The sequence below is a fragment of the Astatotilapia calliptera genome, chromosome 10, assembly GCF_964374335.1.
Source record: "Astatotilapia calliptera chromosome 10, fAstCal68.1, whole genome shotgun sequence".
Taxonomy (NCBI): domain Eukaryota; kingdom Metazoa; phylum Chordata; class Actinopteri; order Cichliformes; family Cichlidae; genus Astatotilapia; species Astatotilapia calliptera.
This window is the reverse complement of record NC_137431.1, coordinates 32,439,928-32,467,481: the sequence shown is the minus strand read 5'-3', so window position 1 is coordinate 32,467,481 and position 27,554 is coordinate 32,439,928. Positions and strand designations below refer to the sequence as shown.

At 44.1% G+C, this 27,554-nt stretch overlaps 2 protein-coding genes and 1 long non-coding RNA gene across 8 annotated transcripts in view; 2 read left to right on the top strand and 1 right to left on the bottom strand.

The window, feature by feature from the left end:
• The window catches only part of rars1 (arginyl-tRNA synthetase 1), a 28,954-nt gene extending 18,093 nt beyond the window's left edge, over positions 1 to 10,861 (top strand). For both annotated transcript variants that reach the window (XM_026182970.2, XM_080307345.1), the window contains exons 13-15: positions 6,091 to 6,263; positions 8,397 to 8,644; positions 10,565 to 10,861. In XM_026182970.2, the coding sequence (XP_026038755.1) occupies positions 6,091 to 6,263; positions 8,397 to 8,644; positions 10,565 to 10,674 (531 nt within the window). In that variant the 3' untranslated portion in view covers positions 10,675 to 10,861. The remainder of the gene's footprint in view (positions 1 to 6,090; positions 6,264 to 8,396; positions 8,645 to 10,564) is intronic.
• Positions 10,862 to 12,026: 1,165 nt separating this feature from the next.
• Positions 12,027 to 26,878, top strand: LOC113031087 (uncharacterized). 2 transcript variants are annotated; one of them, XR_003273682.2, is made up of 5 exons: positions 12,027 to 12,154; positions 13,325 to 13,613; positions 14,292 to 14,366; positions 26,488 to 26,669; positions 26,767 to 26,878. It is a non-coding gene; the product is annotated as an uncharacterized LOC113031087 (long non-coding RNA). The 2 variants fall into 2 exon arrangements; XR_013911806.1 differs by having other exon boundaries at positions 13,325 to 13,624.
• Positions 15,355 to 27,554, bottom strand: part of LOC113031085 (rho GTPase-activating protein 7) — a 122,545-nt gene continuing 110,345 nt past the window's right edge. For all 4 annotated transcript variants that reach the window (XM_026182968.2, XM_026182967.2, XM_080307344.1 and 1 more), the window contains exons 10-17: positions 26,504 to 26,663; positions 25,797 to 25,995; positions 25,446 to 25,659; positions 22,643 to 22,757; positions 22,327 to 22,557; positions 21,974 to 22,203; positions 20,983 to 21,156; positions 15,355 to 16,548 (exon numbers count right to left, since the gene is read on the bottom strand). In XM_026182968.2, coding sequence (XP_026038753.1) covers positions 16,440 to 16,548; positions 20,983 to 21,156; positions 21,974 to 22,203; positions 22,327 to 22,557; positions 22,643 to 22,757; positions 25,446 to 25,659; positions 25,797 to 25,995; positions 26,504 to 26,663 — 1,432 coding nt within the window. In that variant the 3' untranslated portion in view covers positions 15,355 to 16,439. The remainder of the gene's footprint in view (positions 16,549 to 20,982; positions 21,157 to 21,973; positions 22,204 to 22,326; positions 22,558 to 22,642; positions 22,758 to 25,445; positions 25,660 to 25,796; positions 25,996 to 26,503; positions 26,664 to 27,554) is intronic.

The following is a 27,554-nucleotide window of genomic DNA, read 5'->3' as shown; positions in this document are numbered from 1 at the left end:
TTTGGCTCTCTCTGAGCGGGATGAGAGCGGGAAGAATTAATGGCTACTGTAGAGCGAGGTGGTCATTGCTGTAAAATAAGCCTCGTCGGAGCGAATCGAAAGCCGGGCTCGGGGAAGAAATAATGAGCGACTCGCTGGACGGCGTCCCTCGCCGCTCCAAACGTCTGCTTATAAAAGATAAAATATTTGACACAGAATATGGATATAACATCATCGCAATAACAGGAGTTATTCCAGCAGATGTAACCCAGGAGGAAGAATAAAAAAAGACTTCCCGCCATCGATCGAGTTTGAATCAGCAGGACGACTCGTGGTTAAATATTCACCACACACACGTGGAGCTTTAAAAAGACCTCGAGAGGAGAATCGGACGGGAGACGTGAAGCTTGGTGATCAGAGGCTCGATGGGACGAGCGTTTCGCTTCGTTAACTAAAAACATCGACGTTTAGGAGAACACACAGAAAATGTTTATTTTTTCTTTCTTTGTCCTCCCACAGTCCAAAGATGTGCTCGTTAGGCTACCTGGTGATCCTGAACTGAAGTCATGTGACACGTGCGTCTAACGGCTCATATAGCTACGACATCGCTAAAAACAAGCTAACGTTCATCACCATGTGGTCGTGCTTTAGATGCTCCCACTTTTCCTTGTTTCTGAAGTTTTTCCACGTCTTCTTTTTACTTTCCATCCATTCCCATAGTGAGTCTTCATATTCCCTTCAGATGTATTTATATAGTATACTATGTGTGTTATACTGTAAAGTGTATATAAGAGTCCTCCCCAACAGTAATACAGAGAAAACCCCAACAATCATATGACCCGTATGAGCACTTTGGCGACTGTGGGAAGGAAAAACTCCCTTTTAACAGGAAGAAACCTCCAGCAGAACCAGGCTCAGTGAGGGGCGGGGCCATCTCTGTTAGAGCCATTGGGGGTGAGAGGAGGACAAAGACACTGGAAGAGGGACGGAGATTAGTAATAATTAATGATAAAAAGCTGACTGGTGTGTAAACACAGAGGCAAAGTGCATCATGGGAAACCAGAGGTTAGTGGAGGGTAAAAGGGAAGCTGACTGCCTCAGTTTGCTTGAGTTCAGCAGATATTCTGTGTTAAATGGAAGTTTTTGCACAGATAAAGCAGGAAGTTGTGTGTCATAAACTTCCTGACTCTCTGCTGAGCGCCTCTGCGTTTTGACTGATGACCCAGCGATCCCATTTCAGGGCTCAGAGCTCAGACGAATGTCAGACTTCACGTTTTTTTTATCTTCGGTGGATTGAGCGTTTGTCAGCGGAGAGTCCTTCGAGTCTTTCGAGCCTCGAGTTGTTTATTTTCCTTTTTCTAAAGTCATTCTTCAGAAAAACAAACTTCTGCCAGCGTGTTTCCCGTCCGGTTTTCCCTCCTCTCTGTTTCCTCAAACCAAACCACGCCGCCGCCGCCCGGCCCCGATCCTCCATCACCGGCTCGCCCGGACCTCGTTAAGAGCTGCTTGTTTGGTTGTTTGGAGGTGGGAAGTGTTTCCTGCCTGATTCAACTCAGAAAATACCTGTTTACATCCTTTTCTTCCCTCCCCGGGCCATGTTAGCCGCTCTCTCCGCCTCACACAGCGAGGCTCTCGACGTTCCCGTTACTTTGTCTCACCTGCTGGTGCTGAGGTGTTTCTGTGATGTTAAACTTGCAGGGAGATTTTATTTTATTTTTTTAAAGAGGAGAAAAACAAGAGAACCTGACCCGGTTAAGTTATTACGTGGAGCACTAGGTGTGGTGCAAGCAGTCGCTGACTTTCAGTTGAACTGCAGCAATTTTAATGCTGAGAAGGTTGCCGGAAGCCGGTGCCAGCTCCCCTGCAGGCCCCTCCGGCCCGGCGCTCCTCGCTCCGTCTGGGTCGGTGCCCACGTCTACCATCTGTTAACCCGGCCTCATTAAAAACAAACCCCAGCCGTGGCCTCCGTGAACCTCAGCCCGCTCTCTAACACTGCTGCTCCTTCATGTTTGTTTTCAGCAGTTGTGATGTTTCACACTTTGCTCTCTCCTCATTTTTTTGTCTTCTGTGTTTGGTGCTTTTATTTCCTGTTATTTTCTGGCCCTTCCTGTCTCATCCTGCCCCGTGTGTCACACACATCCTGGCCTCTCCGGCCCTGACCTGTCCTTTTGTGGCTGTTAGAAAAGCGCCTTTCAGACCAGACTGTAAGAATTTCTCGCTGCAGGGACCGATTGTTGAGTTTACAGCTCAGTTTTTGGGTTTTTTTTAGCTCGTAGTGCAGAGCAGGAACCTTTCTAAGCATGATGGGGCCTCTTCTCCTCATTCTAGCTCCATATTTTTATTTGCAAAGTAGCTTTGCATGATTCACTGTTCAAAATAATCCTTCAACCACTTCAGCCGTTCATTCTTTTTCTCCATCAGGCTGAAGCGCCTGGCAGGCATCAGGCAGTGTTTATGAATTAAATTCAAATTAAAACCACAGGTGCCTCTACAGGTAACCTCAAGGTCAGAGGTCAGGTTTTCTGAAAAAGTCACACAGCTAACGCATGTTCAGCATCGCCAACTGACAAACACTCAGGCCATCTGGGATCGATTAAACTGGTCTGAGAATCTGCTGGATGTAACAGCTCAGCTGATTAGTCGCTTATTTTCAAGGCGCGTACATAAAACGCTAACGTGTCGCCAGGTTGAGTAGAATATTAGTCAAAAACCCATTTGGTCATAAACATCCACCTATAGCTCTGCTGGACTCTGAGGGTCTCAGAAAGGTTTATATTCATGATTATTTTAGCATTTCTCATTCCTGGTTCTCCGTTTTGATTGGATATGGTGGATGAGGTCACTAAAGCACCCCGTTAAGCTGTGCGACCTGGTAATCAGGTGTTCTGGACCTAACGACACTAGATCCTCTAAAGATTCTAGTATATGTTTTACTTTATACATTTATTTTTATCTTCACCTTTTAAAACAAGAATTGGGTGCACGAGTTTGAATTTATTTAGGATTTTCTCTAATCTGCACTCTTCAATGGTTTGTCTTCCTCTTACTACATCAAAATAAGATCATCAGTCTTCCTCACTCACGTTTCAAAACAGCAGCTCCACATGTAAGTAAAACTTACTCCAAAGATATGCGTGTAATCTGAGTAAATGTTAATACATCAGAAAAATGGGTCAGGCCTGTTTTATGTCACTGACCCTCTTCTAAAGAAACAAGTGGTATGGCCCAGACGCTGGTTTTGGAGAATCACTGCACCCCTTGATCAGGATATCTCATTTAAAAGAAATAATTGTGTATTAGGAGCAAAAAATGGTGATAAATATGTTTAATTTCTGACTAAATACAAAGAGAATTAAAATAAAGTGCCTTTCTTTGATAAGACGAGTAATCAGTTGGCTAGTCTTTGTACCAGTTGTCGAGTACTTCTGGCTCCAGCTTATTAAACGTCTGAATGTGTCTTTAAGGCTATTTCTTTTCTCCTACACTCTTAGAGTAGAGGCTTCTCAGTCTTGGATTATAGAGGCTTCCCTTTAAACTCTCAGAGCTCGCTCTGTTCTGCTGTAATTCAATAAAGGATCCAAGATTTTATAAAACATTGAAGGTTTGTCCTTGAATCAGCAGGTCACAGCTACCAGGGGGATGAGATCTATTGTTTCTTTGGAGCCACTCTGAGAGCTCAGCGAAGTAACATACACCTTCTAGTACTAAATAAAAGAACATCAAGCCCCGTTTGAAAGATGGGATTAAGATTCAGGGCAGAATGCAATGAAAGGAGGGGAAGGCAGAGTTTTAAAGATTCATATTTTTATAGAACATTTCGGAAATTTCCACTTCAAACTTTTTCCCCTCGACACTTTTGAAAAGATGGGACAAAAATGAGAAAACCTTGTATCTGCTGCGGTAATTTTGAAAACACATTGATGTCTTTTAGAGGCTCTGGAGCAGGAGGGGGATTTGAATTTAGGATTTGGTTCATAAATGGAGTGAAAATTGAAGATTCGGCCCAGAGACAAATGTCTGTGAATGCCAGGATGATTAAAAACACTTACTGCAATCATTTCATAAAATATTTATGTTTACATTTTTATATTCCAGAATCTCAAAGCCCGGAATTGTTCCTCCGCTGGGAATAATTACATAAATTCACCCATTGTAGTTGTTGAAGGTGGAAATATTGATGGAGACCAAAACTGTATTTAATAGCGGGCTGTGAAGATTTATTTACGGCTGTAAGGTTGGTCATCTTAACATGTCCATGGGGACTGACTCACTTTTGGAGGCGGCCTCTAGTGGACATTAGCGGAACTGCAGGTTTTAGTGCTTGATTTGTTTTTCTGTTCAGGAAAAATAAGCGATCGCATGTTCGATGTTGTAAACAGCTGTTCAACCAGAGGTTTACACTCGACCACTCGCTGTTCGACCACTTTGGGTCATAAGCTGATTGCACAGGTTGCGTTGTGGGAGGCAACCTGTCTACAAACAATCACAGTCGACCTCACTGCAGTCACTCTCAGACTCTTGGATCTAATTTAGAAAAGCAGAGTGACTGCAAAGTAGAGTTTGGCGATTGGACGAATATATCGACTATCGGCGGCCGTTTTTACAAGGGCGATTTATTTATTTGAGTCAGTTTGCTAATAGTGATGGAGCTAATGGAAGCAGTCAAGAGAAGAAACAAAGTTAGTCGTGTTTGAGTACTTTGCTCGCTATATGTCTGCACAAGCGGCACACCGCTTTGGTTACATCCTTAGGTTTACCTCTTTCATCTAGTTTAAAGCCAAAGAAATCCCAAATTGGCAACTTTTATTTTTATTTTTATATATATATATATATATATATATATATATATATATATATATATATATATATATATATATATATATATATATATATATATATTTTTTTTTTTTTTTTTAAGTGCTGTCAGCGTTAGCGCACCATCATCACAACTAATGTGATTAACAACCCGTCTGGAGCACAGAGTCAAAATACCTGAAATGTCTCTGTCAACACATTTCGGGCAGTTTGTCCAACGTTTCTGCGCTCCAGATGGGTTGAGGGTGTTAAAATTTTTAATGGCGTTAATGGTGATGACCACGTTAATGCCACATTAATGCATTAACACTGACAGAACTAATTTTTGGGGGGAAATTAGTTCGTCCATGTTTGGACTTCTGTGTTGTAAATGCACAAATCAGTCCATGCATGATTACATTGCTCCGCCCATCAAAAGTCTGCGCATGCGTGAATATACCCCCATCGTCGATTATTGGACTGACGCTTGTTGTAAAATATCGCCCAACCCTATTTCAAACCCTTATGTAGACTGCAGGATATTTTCACAGTTAATTTCCATATTATCTGAAAAAATCAGAAGCTGGACAAATGTCCTCCTCGCACATCGGCCGGAAAAGCTTGAACCCGGTCATCTCTGTGCACCTCTGGTCATAGAGCCCGAGTTACGTTACATAACCAGTATTCCCATCATATTTATCTTTGTTTTTTTCGAGCTCTATTTTGGTGTTTCAGTCGATCTCAAAATGATTTGAAAGTTCAGTTGATCGTATGTAACAGTGGGAACAGCTGGAGGAGCAGACGAAGGCCAGTTTGTGTAAACGTTGGAAGTTTCTGCAGTGGAAAAGTGGCCATTTGTTCCAAATCTGACCTTAAATCTAACCTGCCCGTTACTCGCAGCCCTGTTTTCACCTGTGCCATTAATCTTTGTCCTGTCACGTCACTTCTTCTATCTGCTGTGTTCTGCTTGACTGCAGTTTTTTTTTGTTGTTTTTTAATCACTATCACGAAATCTTCATAATCCTCCTCTTCACTCCCTACGGTATCAAACACGTCACACACAGATTCAAGGGAAGGCTATGACTCAATAAGTCAATTTAATCTCTGCCCGAGGATTGTAAATTGGTTTCATTATTTGGATTAAATTCATCTCACTGGTTTAACTGTTGGAAGCAGAAGGTGAAGCACTGCCTTCAGTAATTACAAGCTGATTAAAACGACACTTATCAGCATTTTTAATGCCATAAAGCACGCCGGGCGAAGGCGGCGATGGGGAGAGATTGTCTGCTTTAATAAAAGAAAACCTTCTTTCTGCAGGTCCTGACTCCAGAGGAGCTCACGAAGGCTCAGAGGGCCGTCGCCTTCGGCTGCATCAAATACGCCGACCTCTCCCACAACCGCAACAACGACTACGTCTTCTCGTTTGATAAGATGCTGGACGACCGAGGCAACACGGCGGCGTATCTCCTCTACGCCTTCACCCGCATCAGGTCAGGGTTCACTACAACTTTTAATACTTAGTTTAGATAAAAAAGATTTAAGAAGTGCACGTGTTCCCGCACACAGTCAGGCACACAAGGATACAAATAGCATATAGATTTAGACGAGTTCTGAAGTTTAGAACAGCCTGGATCTAAACGAGCGTGGACCAATCGGAAGTCCTGATCTGTTATACAGCCCTAAAGGAGCTAATGAAGTGTCGAGTGTTTGCAACCTTACTGAAGTGCACATGAAAACTGAGGTAAATCAAACATGTGTACTCAGGGTTCAAAGTTATTGGCTGACAGGAAAGGTTTGAAAGTCTTAGAGGAATGGATGACGAGTCCCGGCTGAGTACCAGGAGTTCCACATTTAACCTGGGTGGCCCCCCACTCCATCCTGTCTTTGTGCCACCTCAGTCTTCTCCAGCAGTCTTGGCATTTGACAGTCACTGAGACGACCTTAGTCTTGGCTTCACTTTACACTTGAAGATTCAGATTCGGACTAAATCCAGAGATAAAGTGGAAAGTTGCAGCTTTGCGCCTCTGTTGCAGCTCTTTTCATGCAGCCCATCAAACCCAGTGTAAAATAATGAGCGGCATTGCTGCTAAGATTAGTTATGTAGCAATGCAGAAGCCGGTCTGTTTAGTAATCTGTCCATCGGTTATATGAACTATTGCTTGACCCTGAGTTTAGGACACTGAAACTATCCTGAAAGTTAAATCAAGTGCCTCCATTTTTCTCGTCTGTCCTGTACGAGAACCTCCCATCAGCACCAGTATACTTTCATTACTCGTATCAGATCGGCCTCGCCAGACCCTCTGCGATCGTTGTGGCTTGGGATTAGTCTTTGGGGTATTTCCACTCAGTGAGACCCAATTTGTCCTCACCCTTATCCCCTCCATCGACTGAGCGTCTCCAGGCTGCACAAGAGCTGCACTGATCTTCCTCTCCAGCTTCCCGGAGGAGTTAGTCGGGGTGGCAGAGCGCCCGGCAAAGGATTGATCCCCTCGCTCTCTCTCTTTTTTTTTTTTTTTTTCCCCCTCCAACCGGGAGGGGTGAGCAGGCTCGCCCGAGAGGATTCGATGTTCGTGCGTTCAGTCAATAGAGCACTCAGTGACGGCAGCTGCCCCCTGCTGTGCTGTTCAAGATTCAGAGAAGAAGAAGAGAGAGAAAAATGGACAGAAGCAGAACTTAAAACCATGAGCTGGGCTGTCCAGTTTAACTGAACATGGACACAGAAGGAAAAAACTGAGCTTAATCAGTGTTTTAGGAGATGTTGGGTTTCCTCAACATGAACCCCAACATCACTCCTTTCATGTATTTTCCTAAAATTGGTTTATTCATTGTTGAGGTGGAGGATAAAAAGAGAAAACGATGAACTATCAACGGGTCATTTTTATAAGCCGGCTTCTGCTTGGTTTGGATAAAAGATGGATGGTTATTGGGAACACGATGGGATAACTGTGGCCGAGTGGATGCTTGGAGAATCAGACCGGTTTGACTTGTTTTATACATTTTTTCCAAAGCAGAGTTCTCATCCTATCACCAGCAGGAGATCGGGGGCGTGTGAAAGGGTTTTGGTGACCAGTGACGTGGAAACTGTCGAAGGTCATTGATATTTAGTGATTTAAAGTCACGTTGAGCAGAATAACCGCTGTTCATATGAAGTAGGCGGGTCCTGAGTTAAACCAACTTTGGAGTGGTCAACAACCAATGAGAGTGCAGGATACTGGAGCTAACCACTGCGACTCTCCCTGCTTTAAACATCAAAACCATCACAAGTAAAAGCCAATTAGTCTTTGAGTTGAACTGATTCATGCCGATGTTTGGATAAGTAATAAACTGTCTCAGGACTTGGTTTGTCCATCATTTGTTGCTCTGATATTCTCCTGAATGTCACAGAACAATTATATTTGGTATCTGCCTTTAACATTAAGTCTTTGAGCTCTTCACAAAATCACTGCTGGAGATCATCAGGTGTTGGTTCTGAGCGTTTTCATGGGCCTTTGTAGTAGATTTACCCGTCTCATAACTATTAACTATTTGAGGCTATAGGTGTTAGACAGCACAGCCCTCCCAGTCGTTTTCTTTTTAGCCTGGACTCTTTAACTGGTTTTTAAACGTTTGTCTTCCTCTCGCAGGTCCATCACCCGTCTGGCCAAAATCGACGAGGCCACGCTGAAGAAGGCGGCAGAGACCACGGAGATCCTCTTGGACCACGACAAGGAGTGGAAGTTGGGGAAGTGCATCCAGCGTTTCCCGGAGATCCTGCAGAAGATTCTGGACGACCTGCTCCTCCACACGCTGTGCGACTACGTGTACGAGCTCGCCACCACCTTCACAGAGTTCTACGACAGCTGCTACTGCGTGGAGAAGGACCGGCAGACGGGTGAGCTGGGTCGAAGTTTAGATCAGTTTCAGGGGGACAACTCTCTGGTCAGGGTCCAAACTTCAGTTTGGTGTTCGCGTGTTGGTTGTTTAGTGCATCCGATGATCGTTTTTTTTCTTCACTTTGATTTGAATATTCAGAGTTTGGTTTGATATGACGTCCTTTCCTCTCATAATGTGCTTTTAAAAGTTACTCCAAGTTGTGTTTCTAAAGTACTTAAATTCTTTGGTTTTCTTTTCTGTGTCCTAAATTGTAAAACAAAACCAAAGCTGTCCAAACTTTGAAATAATAAACTTGGCATAATGTGGTCAGAACAAAAGTTTGAGCCAAGGTCCTATTGGATGGCCAAAGGATCCAGACCCGACTGTTTAGTATGAAGCTGCAAAGAAGGGTTTGAATTTTCGACTTTTCACTGTTGCTTTTGCAGAAGGAATCGATGTGTTGCAGGTCGTCAGTGAATCCTGATGAGAGAGAGGATGTCTGGACTGTTAGTCTGAGCTGAGGGCTGACTCATTGTACAGCCTTCCTGCTAACAAAGAGCCCACGGCTTATTAGACTACACCAGTGTAAGGTCGTTCGAGCCCAGAGCGCCTTGCTGGTGGGTTTCTTAGATTTACTACAGCAACGTTTCTTTGTAATGACGTTACACGATCTTTTTCGGAGATGGACAAACAAAGCTTGCGATTCTGTGTGCAGATCATAGAGCGGCCTTGCTTTCAGTTTGAGATTGATGTTAAAGGAAAGTGATGGCTGAGGACAAAAATCCCAGGAGCCGAGGGCTGGAATTCTAAAACGCTTGGAGAAGAGCATCTGGACTTCTTTAAGTTGCTTGAAGACCAGCTTGACCTCAGGAAATCACATGATAGGGTGGGGCTAGGGGGTTCGTGACCCCCTTGGGGGAAACTCCCACAGGGCTTAAATCTGGGACTCTCCACCATTTGACCTTAGAACTGAAGAAGCTTTTCAGATGAGAGGTGAAACGTCTTCAAGCAACTTAAAGAAGTCCAGAAGTTTTTCTTTCCAAGCTCTTTAGACTACCATGACCTGGATGACTGAGAACCTTCACAGCCGAGGGCTGCAATTCTTTCTCCAGCCAGAACAGTTGCCCTCTGGTGGTTGTTAAATAGAATGCAGCTTTGAAGCACTTTGCTGGGTCCATTATCATCTTTTAAACTGGCCGAGTTCGTTCAGCCTGTTAGTAAGAGTGACCTAAGAGTAACTCCACCTTCTCGTTGGAACATGATCACTGCCGGCTTCAACAAATCAACATGGAGAAAATGGCGATCCACAGACCAGTGTGTGTTTAATTACTAAATGGAAAAAAATCTTCTCCTGTCTCCATCCTTGTCGCATCACCGCACACCAGGATGTCGGCTTGTTTGGGTCCACGTTCACGCCCCTTTAACGACCTGTCTGTGTAACGCTCCTCTGCTGCTCATTAACGACTTAATTTCTATTGGATTTCTTCTCCGTCTGACAGTGCGAGGCTGTCACGGCTGCTGTGTGCGGATGCAGATGTTCAGGTCACTGATTTTTATTTGATGCTGCCGGGTGATGGCGGCATCATTAAACACGCCCTCTGATCTTTTTGTCGTTTATTAGTCTCGCTGTCTAGTGCACCTCTGACCGCTTCAGTCTCACCTCACCTCTGTTTATTATTCTGTCTTTTTTCCCATCATCGCCGCCTTAATTTTATTTTGTTTCAGAATTTGTATCTTTTAGCTGCCTTGTTATTTCTTATCCTCTACATAAGGACAATAAATGGGGAAATAAAGTCCTGTTAAACACTCATCATGGGATTGGTTTGTGCTAGCACTTTTGTAAAATGCGTATTTACTGAGAAAATAATCCGATAGTTCAAGAGATATAAACTCGAACACGCCTTTGATTTCCTCCGTTTGTCTGTTTTTACCTTTTCAGGTGAGGTGATCAAGATCAACATGTGGAGGATGCTGCTCTGCGAAGCTACTGCAGCCATCATGGCCAAAAGCTTCGACATCCTGGGTCTGACCCCGGTCGAGAGGATGTGATGTCAGAGTTCAGAACGAGGGGAAGCCTGAAGATGAACCTCGGCAGTCTGAACTCAGTGAACCGGAAGTTATTTTTCCATAACACTTATTAAATCAAACATGGGACGGGGAAATCATTGTGTTCGACTCATTTATTAATGTCTCGTGTGAAGGATCTTTTTATTAAAGGGCGATTATGAAACCAAAATATCACCCAGTCTGCTGTCAGTCATTTTAAAGCTGGTTCTGTAAACTTCAGTTGAGACATATCGGCTTCCTGGTTTGGTCGGATATAAACTCCGTGGTTGGGAGCTATTCTGGAAAAAAAATGTGTACACAGCGGTGCTTCAGAGGGTAAAGCTCTGAAATCGGTTCATTGGTGTGTGAGTAAAAGCATTTTGATTACGATCTTGGATGTCATAGGATAAACTGGCTGTTTTTCAAGCAGAGGTAGATTACATGTGCTGCTGCTCATTAAGAGCCTGTTTCCACTTCATGCTGTTAACACGTGATCTGTCTGGATAATGACGGCCAATCTGTGGGATTCTACGTTGGGAAGTGTAGCACAGAGATGGATGGGTGCCACTTTTGCTCATTGGGTTTAATTTCCGAAAGTGCAGCTGGAAAGGCCCATTGATTGGATGTCATTGCACAGAGAGATCACATGGTAATTTACACCTGGCTCATCAGCGTACCCAGCGTTTTGTAAACCCTGATTAACATGATTTTTTTTCCTCACCCAGAAAAGACGGAGATACAAAATATGAACTAAAAAAGCCTTGAAAAATCTGTGATTGCTATTTGCAGTGATAATATTATTACTTGTGTTTGTGTGTAAGCTAATATCTATGAAACAGTGTTTAGGTATTCAGCACACAAAACTGACAATATACTTCTGCATCTCATGTTATGTATGCCAACATTAAGGTCTGCTAAGTCAAAGTCAGCTGTAAAGTTGACTTAGCTAGCTAGCTTTAATTTGGCTACATAAATAAAAATCTGCTATGAGATTTCATTACTCTAAAAAGCAAATGTTAGCTATGCATATTTTGTAATTATGTTGTTTACTGATGGTTAATGAGTTCATCTAATATGGTTATTAAACATCAAGTACTATGAAAATGGACGGTGAAGTTACTAGACCTCGTTTGAATAATTTAATGATGCTAAATAGGACTTAGCAGAGCTAGCATTTTGTATTAGCAGGCCCGCATTAGCTAATATTAGCTCTAAAAAACAAGAAGCAGAAGGATTGTTTGGTTTTTCAGCTCAAATCCAACCTTAAGCTATTAGTCTGCTGATGTTGAATCATAGACAATATAAAAGTGGGACATGCTACTTCTAAGTCTGTGTTTAAAATGTGACACGAACATGTAACTGCCTTTGCAGACATGTGACTGCTAGCAACGTTGATTTGTCTGGCTTGGACAAGTGAATAAGGCCTCAGTTGCACTGGTCCGCGACCATCTGGCAACCTCCTGCAGGAGAACACGTGTGACAGGTTAGCAAATCCCCCCTCGTGATTACAGCAGTCGTCCACAGTTGCCAGCAACTATTCAAGCAATAGTACCCTTCAAAAAGTTGCTCCTTTTGAAACATGCTGAGGCACAAATTTTACTTTTGAAGGTGCACCTTCTCCGGTCCAGTTTGCATTGTACTTTTTCAAGTTTTACCACGTCTTTGCTGGTAGTTGGCAAGTGTTTGCAGACAAGTTGGTGCTTTTCATTAGAATTATGGGCAACTGTACAGGCAATATACCAAACAATCATACACAGGTTTTTAGTGCAGTGTATTCGGTTAGCTATTTAGTTTGTAATGTTAGCTAGTAATCTGAGAGCCCCAATGAGGGTGAACAATATCCACACAAAATAAAAATGCACAAAGGGCTTTGCTATCAGCAGTTGTAGCATCATTTCTGGACGCGTAAAGGCAACGACAGCGAGCTGTGGCTGACTGACTCGAGCTTTCACCTCTGCTGTATTTCCAGTTTTCACCGTGTCTCTTCTTCAGACACCGAACTCGTTCCTTTAAAGGTTTGCGTAACAGGTTAATCACACATAAAGTCCACAGATTGACTTAAAGCTTAAAGCTTTTTTGTTTTGCATGTATTTCGACTCTAATTGCTTTCCTCTGCGTCGCCCACCCTGCGTCCCTGACCCTGATGTATGGAAAGTCACATTTGATTCGCGCTGCATTTCAGATAACAATTAGTCTTCACTTTCCATGACTCGTGTGAGAAAGTGGCCTTTGTTTCTCAGAAACTCAAAGTGTGAGGCAAACAAACCCATTTGACGAACTTAATTATACATCACACACTTCCTCGAGGCAGCCCGCGAGCTTGTAATTGTTGAGTCTGCCTTTACCCCCCAGACAGATGTGCACTGCGGTAGATATAAAAATTGTATGTCTCCAAGAATGGCCACAAGCCATACAATAGTTGTTAGAAGACTTCTGAAGATGTCTTCCTGTGACCCATCTTTGAAGCTTATGAAAAATATAAAGTCCCTTTCCTTTCTAGTTGTCTCTTATCGTTCCATACGTCCCGGGACTTTATCTCAGTACCTTCTCAGGCAATAATTCCTTCATGAAACATTCATCAGGCTTCCGCAGAGCCTCTGTTTTAGTTTATTCTTTTATTCTTTTGGGTGCTGCCACGCTGCTGCTGCTGAAGGACGGCGTTAAAGGTGTTTTGACAGTCGCCCCGGGAGGAGACCGCTCGCCATGCCACCGCCACCTCAGTAACACCTGCAGAAGCAATAACCCTCCTGCCTCAGTGGGAGAGACGATTATCATCACTCAGTCCTTTCAGCTGAAGTTTATTCCCTCTCCTTTATGTCTCGCGCTGGGTTAGAAGGACTGGGTGGTTTCAGGGCCTGGCAGTTGGTGACGACGTCTGTGGAGATCAAAGCTGCTGAACAACGTGCTCAGGTTCGGGATGGGAGCTCACCTGAGAAGTGCAGGTAAAAAGCAGGTCTGTACATACAGCCACAAAGATGCAATCTGTTTGTTTGTGTCGGCAGATTCAACTCCAATTTTCTTTATCATTTTCAGCATGACTTTGAAAAGTGAGGTTCTAGAGAAGTGCGATTGAGTAGTTTGAATTGTCTAAACCAGGGGTGTCAAACATGAGGCTCCGGGCCCAGAAAGGGCCGGCAAAGACTGCAGTCAGTTTTGGAAAATGTTAAGGAAAGCATAAATGTTCAACTTTGCAGGACTGTGAGTAAATTACTGTAATTTAACTTGTTAAATCAACAGCTTTACTATTTTTTCAGCTTTTTTGGTGAATTTTTACATTTGAAAATTAATGAATAACATGTAGATTTTAGCTTTAAAACGATTTCAGCTGAGAGGGTCGTGCATACTGAAGCATTACATCAATGCAAAAAATGTAATTTCATGTTTTATTTTATTTTTCATGTTTTATTTTCTTGTTGTGACAGATTCCCTCTTTATTCAACCGTCTCTTCTTCGTTTCCCAGTGTTGACGTCCTTCTCAAATCCTCGTTTCATAAGAAACTTTTCAAAACTTAAACTCTGTTCTTTACCTTCAAAGATAAAGTTTTACTTGTGTTTCTGGTTATATTTAAATTGCATGTATTTTGGCTACCACTGTGCATGACTGCAGTCTGTCTTTACAGAGCACGTGTCAGCTTGAGTCCATTCTGGCGAAGTTATCATCCCACTGGACCCGTGTCTGCGTTTGTCTCAGGAATGTAAGTCCAGTAATCTTTTAATCTTTTAACTCCAGTTTTGGTCTCCACCACCTCTTGAGGTATAAAAAAAACCCCACTTGTATTACGGCTCAGTAATTACATAGTAAGAGAAAATGAAAGGATTAATAAGTTATATATAGTAACCAAAGTATTACCCAAGTAAAAGCATAGTATTAACAATGAGTACATTTGGATTATGCGGTCCCCAACCGGGCCATGGACCAGTTTATGTCCAACAATATTTTCATGGACCGGCCTTTAAGGTGTCGTGGATGAATACAGCAAAATAAGACCAGCGCCAGTACCAAAAAAATAACATTTATTCATAACACATGGGAAAAGACCCAGGGAAACCAAGTTCACGATAAAATAAAAATAACGATAAAACCATACATTTCATACCCGAGCCTCAACTCTCGCGGCCTGGTACCAAACGACCCCCGGACTGGTACACGTTATTTTGTGATTTCTAGTCTTGGCCGGCTTCTTGAACCTTTGACCTGAGTTCATCCAAAGTTCAGCTCGTGATGCTTTAGCACCGTGTGGAAATGAAACTGCCTGCAGGGACTTCTGTTTTCTCTCATTGTCTCTTTCTTACAAGCCTGTTTGGACCGGGGCACGACGTCTTTGCCCCGATAAGTATTTTTACTTCACGTTTCCGTCTTATCGCGTTTATCAGCAGTTTAACCATGTGATCTGAGAGATGAACCAATAAGATATGCAAATTAGCCATATGCAAATTAGACACGATTTGCATAATACATTGCATGTTTATGAGGAGGAGGGAGAGGTGAGGGTTGGAAGGTTTTTTTGGATCGCACTGCCATACTTATTAATCTCTTGTGCTTCAGTGGCGCAGTGTGGCACCTCATCTTCACGCTGCCTGCTGTTTCCCCCGCCTTCCCGCAAAATTACAGTCTGTAATCTGTTTGGCACTCAGACGAGTCACAGAGGAGAGAGAGGGGGAGAAATAACAACAGGAAGCAGGTTTGAGGAGAAATAAACATTTTAATTAGGTGTTTGGCACGGATATGTTTCACACACAAAGCCAGGAATTAAATAACATATCTGGATAGAACATTTGTATTCAGATGTACTTTAAAGTTAAATAATCTGATATAGAATTTAATGACTTTTTCATGCAGTATTCAGGTCAAGCAGGCTTTAAAAGCAACACTCGAAGATCTGTACAAGAATAAATACAAAGTTAAAAAAAAAATCCTGGAGTTCGGCCTCCGAGTTTTCACCACCGCGGCGTCGTCCCGTGTAGAGGTAGATATCGCTCGTCTGCGAACCGTCACAGGAGCGAATTCAGAAGTTCCGGTGATGGCAAAAAGTGTGTGTAGGCATTAGAAAGTCCCCTTTATTACAGGCATCACCGCCCTGCAGTCCCCGCCAAGCTCGAGAAAGACGATTTGCTCGTCTCTCCTCAGATTTTTCCCGATTGGTTTAGCCGGACCGTCTCTAGAACCGTCGAGCCGACTTCACAGCTTTCGATGTCCTTTTAAGGCGTTCAGGACGGCCGCACGTCGTTCCTTTTCTTTGTTCTCGGTCACAGGTTTGATACAGCAGCCGCTCTCTGGTGGCCGAAAGTCTGCTTCCTGATGTTTTCTGTCCTCGCTTCCTGACTTTGTCCCGGCAGCTTCCCCTGCCTCCTTCTCTTCCTGCCGGTGATGCCATTATTGCAGAAGTCACACTTGCTCCTTTTTTTCCTCAAAGTCAAACCAGCCTCAGCTTTTTCACCCTCCCATCAAAACGTCCTTTGTCAAAGCTCGCCACGCTTTGCATTTTTGTGTGTCTGTGTGTGAACTTGAGTGTGAAGCGTAACAGGCACAGCAGGGAGTGCAGAGGTGCTGCTGGCAATCCGCAAGGTCACCCACAGTAAAAAGCAAACATATAGAGAAAACTCCAACGGCAGAGTTTTCAAACTTCCAGAAAGACGCAGGACAGCGACGGTGCGGTCCGCCCCGTTTCGTCCTGCATTCTGCTCGGTTTGCAGTTCAGCCAGACGTGAAGAAGAGTAGGAGGAGGAGGACGAGCGCTCCAGATGAGCCTGACTTTCTCTGCATGGGCTCATATCTTTGTTTCTTTGTACTCTGCTCGGAAGGAGTCTTTGATGGCCAGCAGACCGGAGGCCAGGCGGAGTCCGCTCACCTTGCTGTGCCACTCCTGCGACCGACCCCTGGAAGATAAAACACAGAGGTGGTGTGTCAGCGGGAAAAAGGTGGGACAGGGGAACTATTACACCGTTACAGGCACACAAATGTCTCCGCACGACAACACAAGTGACATCATGTCTGCTGCTGTTCATTTTTGTAACCTCCTGCGTTTTGCCGCCACAGCAGGACCAAAAAGTTTACGATTGCGTCGGATTTCAGGGAGACGCAGCAGCAGTTTGAAAAGATGACACTCGAAAAACATGCTCCTAAATCAGCTCTGATGAGGTTTCGCCTGAGTGGCGACACCTGTCGTTCAGGACTTACACTGGCCTGCTGGTTCAATCCTCTGATTTTGAACTCAAGTCTCCATCAATGGCACACCTGCAGTACCTGCGTGGGCCACCAGGGGGCTGCAGTTTTAGCCAGAGCACAGAGGAAGTACTGCCCCCTTCTGTTTTTTAGACTGTTAACGGACGTATTTCATTGCTGGATTTGTTAAAGCTTGGACTCAAATGAGCACCAAGACTGTTTCGAATGTTGGTCAAATGTTTTATGGTCTTGGTTTGTTTTTTTAGTCAGGGGTCAGTGCAGGAAGCATGGCAGGCACATCAAAAACTCAAGTCTGTCCTTATGTCTGAGAGCTTTGGATGAGACGACAAAGAAGGTATTCAGAGATTTTGACTGAGGTATGAAGTCCCTTAAATACATTTCTGCAGTTCTTGTTTATAAGTTCTTCTATGCAGGCTAAGAACAGGTAACAGAGCATCTGAGCTTCAGCCTGAAAATCCACGTTGCTTTCCCCGCTCCCTCCCTCCTCGTTGAGGCTGTAACGTGTTTAATTTCCTCTGGAGGCGATAGGATCTCCTTCACAGCCCTGTACTGTAAAAAGCCCTGCTGACCTTGATGCAGTGGATCTATTGTCTTGCCTTCAAAGCTAACAAGCACTTAAAATTAATGCCACAGCAAATAAGCCCGAGACAGGCTGGCGCATCACAGATGTTTAGATGAGAGGAAATTAAAGGCGAGAGGAAGTTGGACAACGGGAAGAGTGAAGGCACTCATCCCTCTGGGCGTTTTCACTTCTTTCTTACGTGATCACTCTTGCGTAACAGGAGCGCGAGCGGGCCGATGTTTGCCTGGAAATGAAGCTGATTTCGCTTCTGTATGCGCTCTACGTCGCTCTGGATAACAGTTTCAGTTTCACAGGCGGCTCTTTATTCAGCACGTACTCATCAGAAGCAGACGCGAGTGTGTGATTGTGCGCTTCTTTTCACTTCAGTCGTAATGGGCCGACTGAAACGCCTGCTGAGATAATCACACAGTGAGAGATCAAACCCGTCTTTGCTGCTCTGCCCTCGTCTCATGTAGCAAATCACCATTTTCACTCTTTGACTGGAGTTCATTTTCTCACACGGCGACATTCAGGGAAAATTAGGAAATCAAAAGTGAAACGGTAGAAAATCCTGACAAATTGCATCTTTGAAATTTTATTTGTGATGCTTGTGTCTCTATGGACAGCATTGATTGGTCTGGTCTTCATCAAAAACTGGATGCAGTTCTATAGACATGTTTCTGGTTCCAGAGGATACATCCTGAGCTTTGTGCAGAAGCTTTGGTGTATAACGGTTTTCTGGGAGCAGTGGTGCAGGTTTTCCACCTGTAGGTTTGTGTTACTTATTTTGTAGAGCTGTTCATGGTTCCCAGGGGATGTACCCTATTCTCACTTATGGACTGCTATGAAACATGTGCAGAGATGTTTCCGAAAGAATGATCATAATCACGTTGGCATTATGGATTCTGCTCGACACTGCTGTCGTAGCTGCCGCGCCAATACTACATGCAGAAATGAGTCCATGACACCAACGTCAGTGTGGTCACTCCTCTGAGAACCAGGAACAAATCTACACGGCAGTCCGTCCTCAAGGATGGAGCAATATTCAAGGATACCTATTGTAAGCAGCTGAGACATCACTTCTGTCGTCACATTTAGGACACCGGAGCAAGTGGGTTGCGGCTGTTTAATGCAATAAAATAAAAACTATTGGTGTTTTTGTAGAGCTGGGCGATAGAACGATAACGATATGTATCGCGATATAACTTTTACTCGATAGAGAAATTAAGCTATCGCGATAGACCTCGCCGCTCTTGTCCTCTTAAAAAAAAAAAAAAAAAGGTCAGCCAATCCAAATTAAGTAGCGCAGAGCCGAACCAATCACAGCCGCAGCGTCATGTCGCGTGACTTGTTACGTACAGCACAAGTGCCAAGCCGCACGTGTGTTTGTTTGGGAAGCAGCCAGCGCGTAATGGAGGAAATGAGTGTGCCGACTAGAAAAATCAACCGAGCGTGACCGAAGAGAAAACAGATGATGGTTCCAATGCCGGAGAGATTGTCGAACGGAAGAGCCATAGAAGTTCCGTAGTGTGAAGGTATTTCGACTATTTCAAGTCTGACAAAAAACAGAGTAGCGTGCACTGTAAATTGTGCCGAAAGCAAGTCTGGAAATACAATAAACTGGTGCATGCGTCACACTGTGCGCCACGTTATTGTTTCGGTGAAATGAATTTCTACAATACTGTTAATTCTACTCTCTGCAGTGTTTAAATGCTTACATATACACACAGTTACTGTCCCTCCACACTTACGACTCTGTTCTGCTTCTATGCCCCAGCTTTGTTTACTTTTTCCCACCGAGGCTTCTAGACTTCTGATTGGCCAACATTTCTGCACGGTTAGGAATCTAGCGCCACCTGCTGCTTTGGCATGTTCATAGCAGCGTTTTCCTTCATTTCTGCCTTTATGTGTGGACGGGATTATTTTTTAAAACGAAAACGGAAAATCTCCGTTTTCAAAAATACCCGTGTACGTGTGGACGTAGCCTCAGTCTCTGACTGGAAGCGCTAATTCGTCATTCGGCTTTTGTCAGACTAAAGTAACTGTTAAAACTGTTTGAAAAGCTCAGCTATACAACAAGGAGAGATTGAGAATTTCCTTTTAGTTCTCAGTTTATTTGATATTGACAAAAGTTAGTCAGTTTTGTCTGTTCTTCTGTAAAACAAACTAAGATTTATTTTTAGAATTAATATTTTGTTTCTAAGTGGAATTGACAATTTAGTCTGTTTCGTTTGTTCTATTTTGAAACTTAAACGCTTTAGCGGCTGCCTTTTGTGTAGTTTGTAATATTTGCCTTTATTTATCTGAAAAAGTCTCATGTTCCTTAAGTACATCTACCCTGTTGAACTTATTATGGGAAATAAATATTTAAATAAAAACAAGCTGCTGATTATTTCACATTTTACTTGTGAGCAACGGCACATTTAAATCTTACAAATATAGTTATTTGGCTTATATCGTGATAGATATCGTTATCGCCTGAAATGAAAAAAACATATCGTGATATGAAAACATCTCATATCGCCCAGCTCTATGTTTTTGTAATTTTTGAATCCACTGCAGGAGGAAGGATGAGTCACCATTACATTTTTGAGATGTTCATGGTTCCCAGGGGAGTTATTGTACCTAATTTTGTGTCTTATTTTATTCCCAGAGCAGTGCCACAGTAGTTATCGAGACTTTATATGGACAAAAGAACTGTACCACGTGCACATTACGCCCATGGAAGCCCACGCAACGAAGCTCCTGGTGCAGTTTCTGTGATGATGTTAATGCCAGATGAGATTTTGAGCCCTTAAAACATCCAAATTCAAAGATTAAAAGGTGTGGCCCAGTTCTTTTTTTCCATCTATGGAATCTTGTGGAGCTGTTCGTGGTTCCCTGAGGATTTATTATAGTAATTACAATCATTTATAATGTCTCGTCAGGTACAGGATAGATCACCATTGGTTCGTTTGTGAAGGATCAATAAAAGAAATATGAACTAGCTCGACCAGATCAAACCTGAGAGCTTACATTTTGGCAGAAATGTGCCTCCCACACACTGAATCAGTGTCGCTGCCTACAGCGCCTTCCCGTGTAGTTCAATGTCAGGGATACGAGAGCGCCACCGCCACCTGCTTTCTGTGGCACGGAGGGTTAGTTTCATTTAATCAGCATAGACAAATGGAGCTGCAGGGCTCCGCCGAGAGTCAGCCTGATCACGTAAGCAGCAGAAAATCTGCAGCAACTTAGTTTCAAAGGGCATGAATCATGAGGAGGAGACCTGCTCCTCCTCCTCCTTTTTCTCATCTGCTCACCTACAGGGAGGAGCTGCAGATGGGTGCTGGCAGAGGTCAAAAACACAGAACGGGCTCAATTAAGAGAGATAACATGGACTAAGCGCGCTCTCTAGATATTTCTTTTAATAGGCTTCTCACGGCCTTAAACCCTCTCGGCCTCTGTGTAGTTGCTGCACAATTCACCTTTCAGCCTTTAAACTTAAAGGACCGTTTGGCCACTTTACTGTAAACAAATTTAAATGCTTTCTACTTGCGGCTCAGATCAGTTTAAAACGTCTCCTCACCTTGTATCTGTGCGACAGAGGTGTGTCAGTCGGGTCTTCCTGATTCCTGTGGGCTCCAGCAGGTAGAGGCAAATGTGGGTGTGGACCCTGATCCCCTCCGCCAGCACCTCGGGGAGTTCGGTAGACACAGAGGAGAGGTACGTCAGGCCGGAGGACGGGTCTGCCTGCCAGATCCTGAGGAGGGAGCGATTCATGTTACAAAGTTCTGCTCCCACAACATTATTTTTACTGTGTGGGATAATCTGCCGCTGTCTGAGTGATGCTTGTCTTGCCGTTGACATCTAAACTAAGCAGCCTCTAAAGCAAAAGGACTCAGTCAGACAAATCCTGCAACCAAACTACAATCACCCTTCTTTGTGCTAAATATCATTTTTATTTCATTTCTGTTGAATATGTGTTGAAAGTCCTGTAAATAAATGCAAATGTGCTTCAGTGTAAGCCATCAGCTGGGGAACTTATTAAGCGTTACACCAAAGGTGGTTCAAATAGACCCCGACCAGCTGCTTTCAGTGTTTTTCCTCCTCCAAACAAATGAAACTATTTATTTTTTAAAGATTGACGTTTTCATTCGAAGCCCACGGGTCCTCACGACCACACTAATGTTCTGGTTGGGTGTCCGTGAGGGATTTGGTGAAAGTAAAAGACCTCGTTTGGATGCATTATGCAGAAGTGGTGATTTTTAGTTCTTAGTCAGGGTAACTCTGAGTTCATGCTCACAGCGCTCACAGCGGCAGGCGAGTCTGAAGGTGCACCAGCGACGCGGGCCAACTGTAAACACAGATACTGTCACGTCTCATCTGACTTCAGGCTCGGATTAAAATTTCATCAACCCCCCCATTCAAACCTCACGCACACAAAAGGCATGCTTTGTTTCAGTGTAACTCAAAGTGACACTTTGAGGGTACTTTCAGCTTCAACTCCCCCGTCCTCCCCGCTCCGTACAGCTCAGCAGGTCGAGGCGAGCGCTCGCGGGCTCGCTGTGGCTCATTACCTGATTAGCAGGTGCTCCTGTAGGGGCTGCGAGCCCAGGCCGTGGCCTTGGCCCTGAAGGAGGTAGCGGTAGACGTCTGCGTCCTTGGACAAGGTCTGGATGACGGCGGCCTGATGAAGGCCTTCCTCCCACAGCTGCTGCTCCCTCAGCAGCCGGTGGAGCAGCTCCCCCTGTGCGGCGTCCACCTCCACAGAGCCTCGCCACATCCACAGCGGGCAGCCATCGTCCATCTGAAGATGAGCAGAGATGATAAATTAGAGGCAGGCCTTAAGGTTAATTTCGAGCCTTCATAGTGCGACACAGAAACCGCGTGGTGATGTCACTTCCTCCTCCCCCGCCCCCCCCACATTCACCTTCTTGTAGGCCAGCTCCACGTGATCTGGAGCCGGGTGGCTCTCCCAGCCTCGGCTCTTCTCCCTGGCCTCCTTCAGGAGTTGCTGGGTGCTCAGCTGCAGTTTGCGCCTTCTCTCCTCCAAGTCCTCCTCACCGCCGCTTTGACTCGAGGTAACCAGGCCTCCTCTGGACTCCTCAGTGAAGACGTCATCACTGGCGGTTAGACTCTGGCCGGGCCAAAACTCTGGAAGCTGCAGAAAGATGATTTAGATCTTTTAATCTCTCAAAAATGTATTTTCATGCTTAGAAACGTCCTTTGCATCGGGTTGGTGGTACCTGGAACAGTCTCTGGACCTCGGTGATCATGTTAGCCAGGCCCTGGGTGGCGGCCAGGTTCTCGCTCAGGTCTCGCTGATCCGGGCGACCGAGGCTGTACTTCCTGTGACCGGACCTACAGCAACGACACCACAGGAGCAAGTTCAACATCCTGTTATCATCTCCTATTAGAGGAGTACTTTAAGTACTCGGGGTTGGTCACCGAGAACAAAGTTGGTTTTCCTTCCCAACTGTTTTTTCAGCGGGAATAATCCTTCCATAATGGTTCCCTCACTCTGATCCTCCACCCAGCATCATGCCGTCAAAGCTTCTTGTTTTAAACTTCATGCCTCTGTCAGATTACAGTCATCAGGTTTAAAAACAGTTTTATTCATTTGGGTTTCTTTTATGTAGGAATATGGTCAAACATGCAGGAAGATTTGTAGATTTCAGTCAAGTAAGTTTTTGTTTGGGGGCAAAAACATTATGAATGTTATTATCAAATTTTTGTAAGAAGCCACAGGAACCCTGCAGCTCTATGCTTTTTGTTTTGGGGACATGTCAGTGTCACAGCGCTTCAGGCTTTGTGCATATATCAGGAATTACCACCTTCAGAAGGTCATGTTTTCTGGAAAACCCTTGCACTGAACCGACTGAGGCTGACTGGATGTATTCACAGAAAGTTCAAGTTGTTTTAGTTTGTGGCGGATGAGAGATGAGCTTCTTTTTTTCTTTTTAACTGAGAAATTACACGGTACTTCCAGCAAGCCCAGCTGGTCAGATGCATTAAAGAGAGTATAACTCTGTGGGAGTGGTGAGTTCTGTCAGAGCAGAAACACCAGATGAGATTTCATAGATCTGTGGGAGCGGCAGTCTCCCCCCACCCCGAGTTATTGTTCCCAGCACAAAGTGTGACACGATTTCTGACGGGCCGGGACTTTAGCTCGAGGGAGAACGGGAGGCACAAAGTGCTGATTGTGTCACTTCCATCATCCGTCCCGTCAGCCTGAAGGGAGGAAAAGAGGCAAAGTGGAAAGAGGAAGAGGTGGAGATGAAAAGGAAAGGCAGGGAGGGAGGGAGGAAGAAGGCAGAGAGAGGAAAAGCTGAAAGAAGGGTGATTACACGAATGAGAGACGAAAGAGGAGGCAGAGGAGGAGATATATGAGGAGAGAATGAGCGGAGCGAGGGTGGAGAGAGAAAGGAAGGCTGACAGACAAAAAACAAAGGACGCTTATTTGTGTAGCGCCTTTCAACAAGACGGCAATTCAAAGTGGCTTATGTAAAAAAGGCTGAGAGAAAGTTAGAAAAGAAAAGAGAGATACAACTTACACAGCAAGACAGGACTGACAGTTGTTGTAGGTGTCAGCTGTTCCCAGAGTTTCCTCCATTTTTATGGAAGAAACCGTGAACATGCAAATGTTTCCGTCATGTTTGCATCAGTATTGCCTCTCAGTTTATTAAAAAACACAACAACAAAGAAACAGCCTTTTTTAGTCTCAGCGTGAGGCTCGTCTCATGTTTCATCACCGACGCCGGTCAAAGATGCAACATGCAGCTTCACTGTTTGACTTCCTGAAGGTACAAACCAACAGCTCGTCCAGCCTAATCCTGGTTTAACAAAACTAACAGGAGCTAACGTGGTTCAAAAGAGAGGCTTGATCAGGATGCAGTGTTGCCAACTTAGTGACTTGTTTTCCTAAAAAGCGACTTTCCGAGCCTTAACTACAGCCAACAAATCACTGCTGAACGTTTGCATAAAAAAATGACAGAAATACATTTTCTCTCTAATATCGAACACGAGAATTCAAAAGCGGCACAAGCCAAGTCATGAGCCTTCCATACAATTACATTGGATCTTTCCTTAAAAAATGAACTCTAATACTGTTGAATATCATCTAGTTTTCCTGTTTTCTAAACCACATTCTCAATATGAAACAGATGAGCGGCAGAAAATCTACTTATTCATCTGACTGCGTGAAGCTGAGGTCAGATGGAAATCTGTGGAGCTTATGTAATAAGTGTACACTCTGCCGACGGGTTCTCGCTAACAGAGAAGAGACATATGAAAAAGATGGATCAGATCCAGAAGTCATGAGATCTGTGAGAGCAGAGCGCTTCGGAAAAATGAGGAAGAAAAAGCGCCTCAATGAGCAACCTGCCCACTGTCAGATAAACAGGCACACATAAAGTTAACTGTTGGTTATTAGGGGTTAAAATGGTACCTACAGAGACTGCAAAGCTACCAAAACGATTCAATCATTTAAAAAACTGTAAGATTTCGAGGCTACTTTAGTTTTATCTAATTTGACCACAACAGCATTGACGTCGTCACCTCACGGACTTCTGAGCAGGAGGAAACGACGCTCGGTTTTATGTTTAAGGACACACAGGATGAGACGTGTCAGAAAATCTACTCCAGGCAAGATATCAAATAAACGATTTGCAGTAAATGGGCTAAAAGCTGCAAAACAAGCTGCTTAGCAGAGGAACAGCTCTCAGAGAAATCTCCCAGCTCTTCTGATCTTCATCTGCTTTCATTTTAGGCCAAAACCAAAGCAACACACACACACAGATACAGGCAGAGTGGACTCCACACCTCCAGCTCTTTATGTAACTGCTGTTAAAACTTACATAACTCTGACAATGTGGGTCAGACGCCTCACGCCCTCCGTCTCTTTCCATATTGAGATTGTGTGACTCCTCACAGTTAGAGAAACGTCTGATGTCAATTTTTAAAAGACGCTTAGAAGACGCGATGAGGTAACCGATGCCTGCTGATGCCCCAGAAACACATTTTAAGACCGTTTTCTTGGCCTCGGCTCACCTAGCTGCATTAGCGTCCCTCTTCAGGGTGTTGAGGTGGAACAGAGACGGCGCCAGGCAGACGGCGAGGTTTGTGGGAGTCATCTGGTTCTCATCCACGCAAGCCACAACATCACTGAGGAAGTAGAGCAGCGTCCGCAACGCTTCCCTGTTCTCATCCGGAAGCAGCAAAATGGCCGCCTGAGCCGCGACCAGCTGCTGATCCTTTGGAAAATCTGCATGAAGAAGGGGACGAGATGCTTTTATGGCAAGATTAAAGTCCTTAAACTGTCTCTTATTAAAGATGCATGTTAGGAAAGCAAACCATTGATCCCTCATGACAATCAATCAGAACTGAGTGTTATCTGCTCACATTGGTAAATGTGGAGGAAGGACTCGCAGAGTTTGCTGGTGAAAATTGGCTCGGGCAGGTCTCTGAAGAACTGCTTCAGCATGTCGGCCACGTCGAAGGCGGACTGGCCCTCGAATGAAACTCCGTCTGGGTCAGACTCCACCAGCTCACGGAGGTACTGGATGCGAGACTTCAACCCCGACTTCCGGAAGAGGCCCACCTGAGGGGAAGTAAAAGACATTAAACGTTCTTATTGTCATATTTTACACTATTGTGCATGATTGCAGCAGACGCTTTTTCTTAACGCTTTCAATTCCTCTTAACTTTCAAGAAATATTCAACTGGGGTTAAAAGTAGTAAACAACAAACAGTTAAAGTACTAAAAACTTTTATTTCATCAAACTAAATTTGATGAAATTGAATCAAATCACGATGCTTTGTGATTCTTAACGTTTATTTTATGGAACTAGTCAGCCTTCATCACAGTCTACACCCAGTTCCATTACAAGGCCACTTTAAGGGTTATATTTTGATTTTTAAAAGCCAGTTTCACTAAAACTGTTTCCCAGTATCACCAAAAGCACATGTGGCCGTGAAACTTAATAAAAATATTGTCTCTTCAACTTCAATAAAACACAAATGGCCACTGAATAACACGGCACTCTGCATTTTTGACACAGCTTGTTAAACACAGCTTCTTCAATCCCTGCAGGTTTTTGTTGGTTTACCTGGTCCAAACAATTGGTCCTCAGGTAGACCAGAGCTCGGAGGATGCAGGGGGGGATGGGTTCTCCTGTCTGCTGGGCACTGAGGAGTAAAGGAACCCCAAACACTCGTCGGCCTTTCACCTCCATCGGCCTGGTCTTCCTCGGGGGTTTGGGAACAGTCCTGCAGGTGAGAGAGAGGCCGCTGTTAGACCGTGAAATATATAATATATAAAAATCGCAGACAAGTTATGGAAATGAATGTATACTCTGAAATCATTTTGCAGGCATTTCAAGAATGTGTAATCTCAACCAGTCGAGTGTTTGGGGGGAAAAAAGGCAGTTTGGAAGTGTTTCCTTTTGAAGGGAGAGCCAAATAAACAGTTTTTGATTGCATAAGTCTCTGGTGGTTGCTAAAATGTGTGTGCCATTCAAAGCAGCGCTGCAGGAAAAACATTCAGAAACCGTGGACGTTGATCAAAGAGATCTGAACTTTTGAAAGGACTGTTAAAGTTTCCCTGTGTTTCTGAACTGGTACCAGCATCCTTGTAATGACTGAATGATTGCCTTTTAGCTGGGAATTGTAGTGCTGAGTGCACTCAGAATAAAACTGCAGTCTTTTAATATAAATTAAACCTCTTCTCTTTTACTTGGCTCATTATCTCTAAAAGTTATAAAACAGTGTCTCGTCTCTGAAGCTTCCTCTAAAAGGACAAATGTCTTAGAGTTTTTCCACTCCCTTTCCCGTTCCTTCATTTTTCCTTGCAGCTTCTCTCGGAAACAAACCGGCTATTTTGAGCAAAGTGCCTCCGAGTATCAGGCGCCCCAATCAGCAGTTAATTGCCGTATTTTTAATCATCAAGAGCTCGCTTTGGCATCAGTGATTAAATCAATGAAATGAGGAGACTTGATCAAACTGTTGAAGCCTGGAGGTGTTTTTCTTCTATTGCTGGAGCATTTCTCCCAACTGTGCTGAAGTGACGGAGCACACAGAGCTACACTTATTAACTCTTTGTTATTAAGGCTGAAGGTAAGACTGACACCTCTTTCATATGTGTTCATACGAGCGCCCATC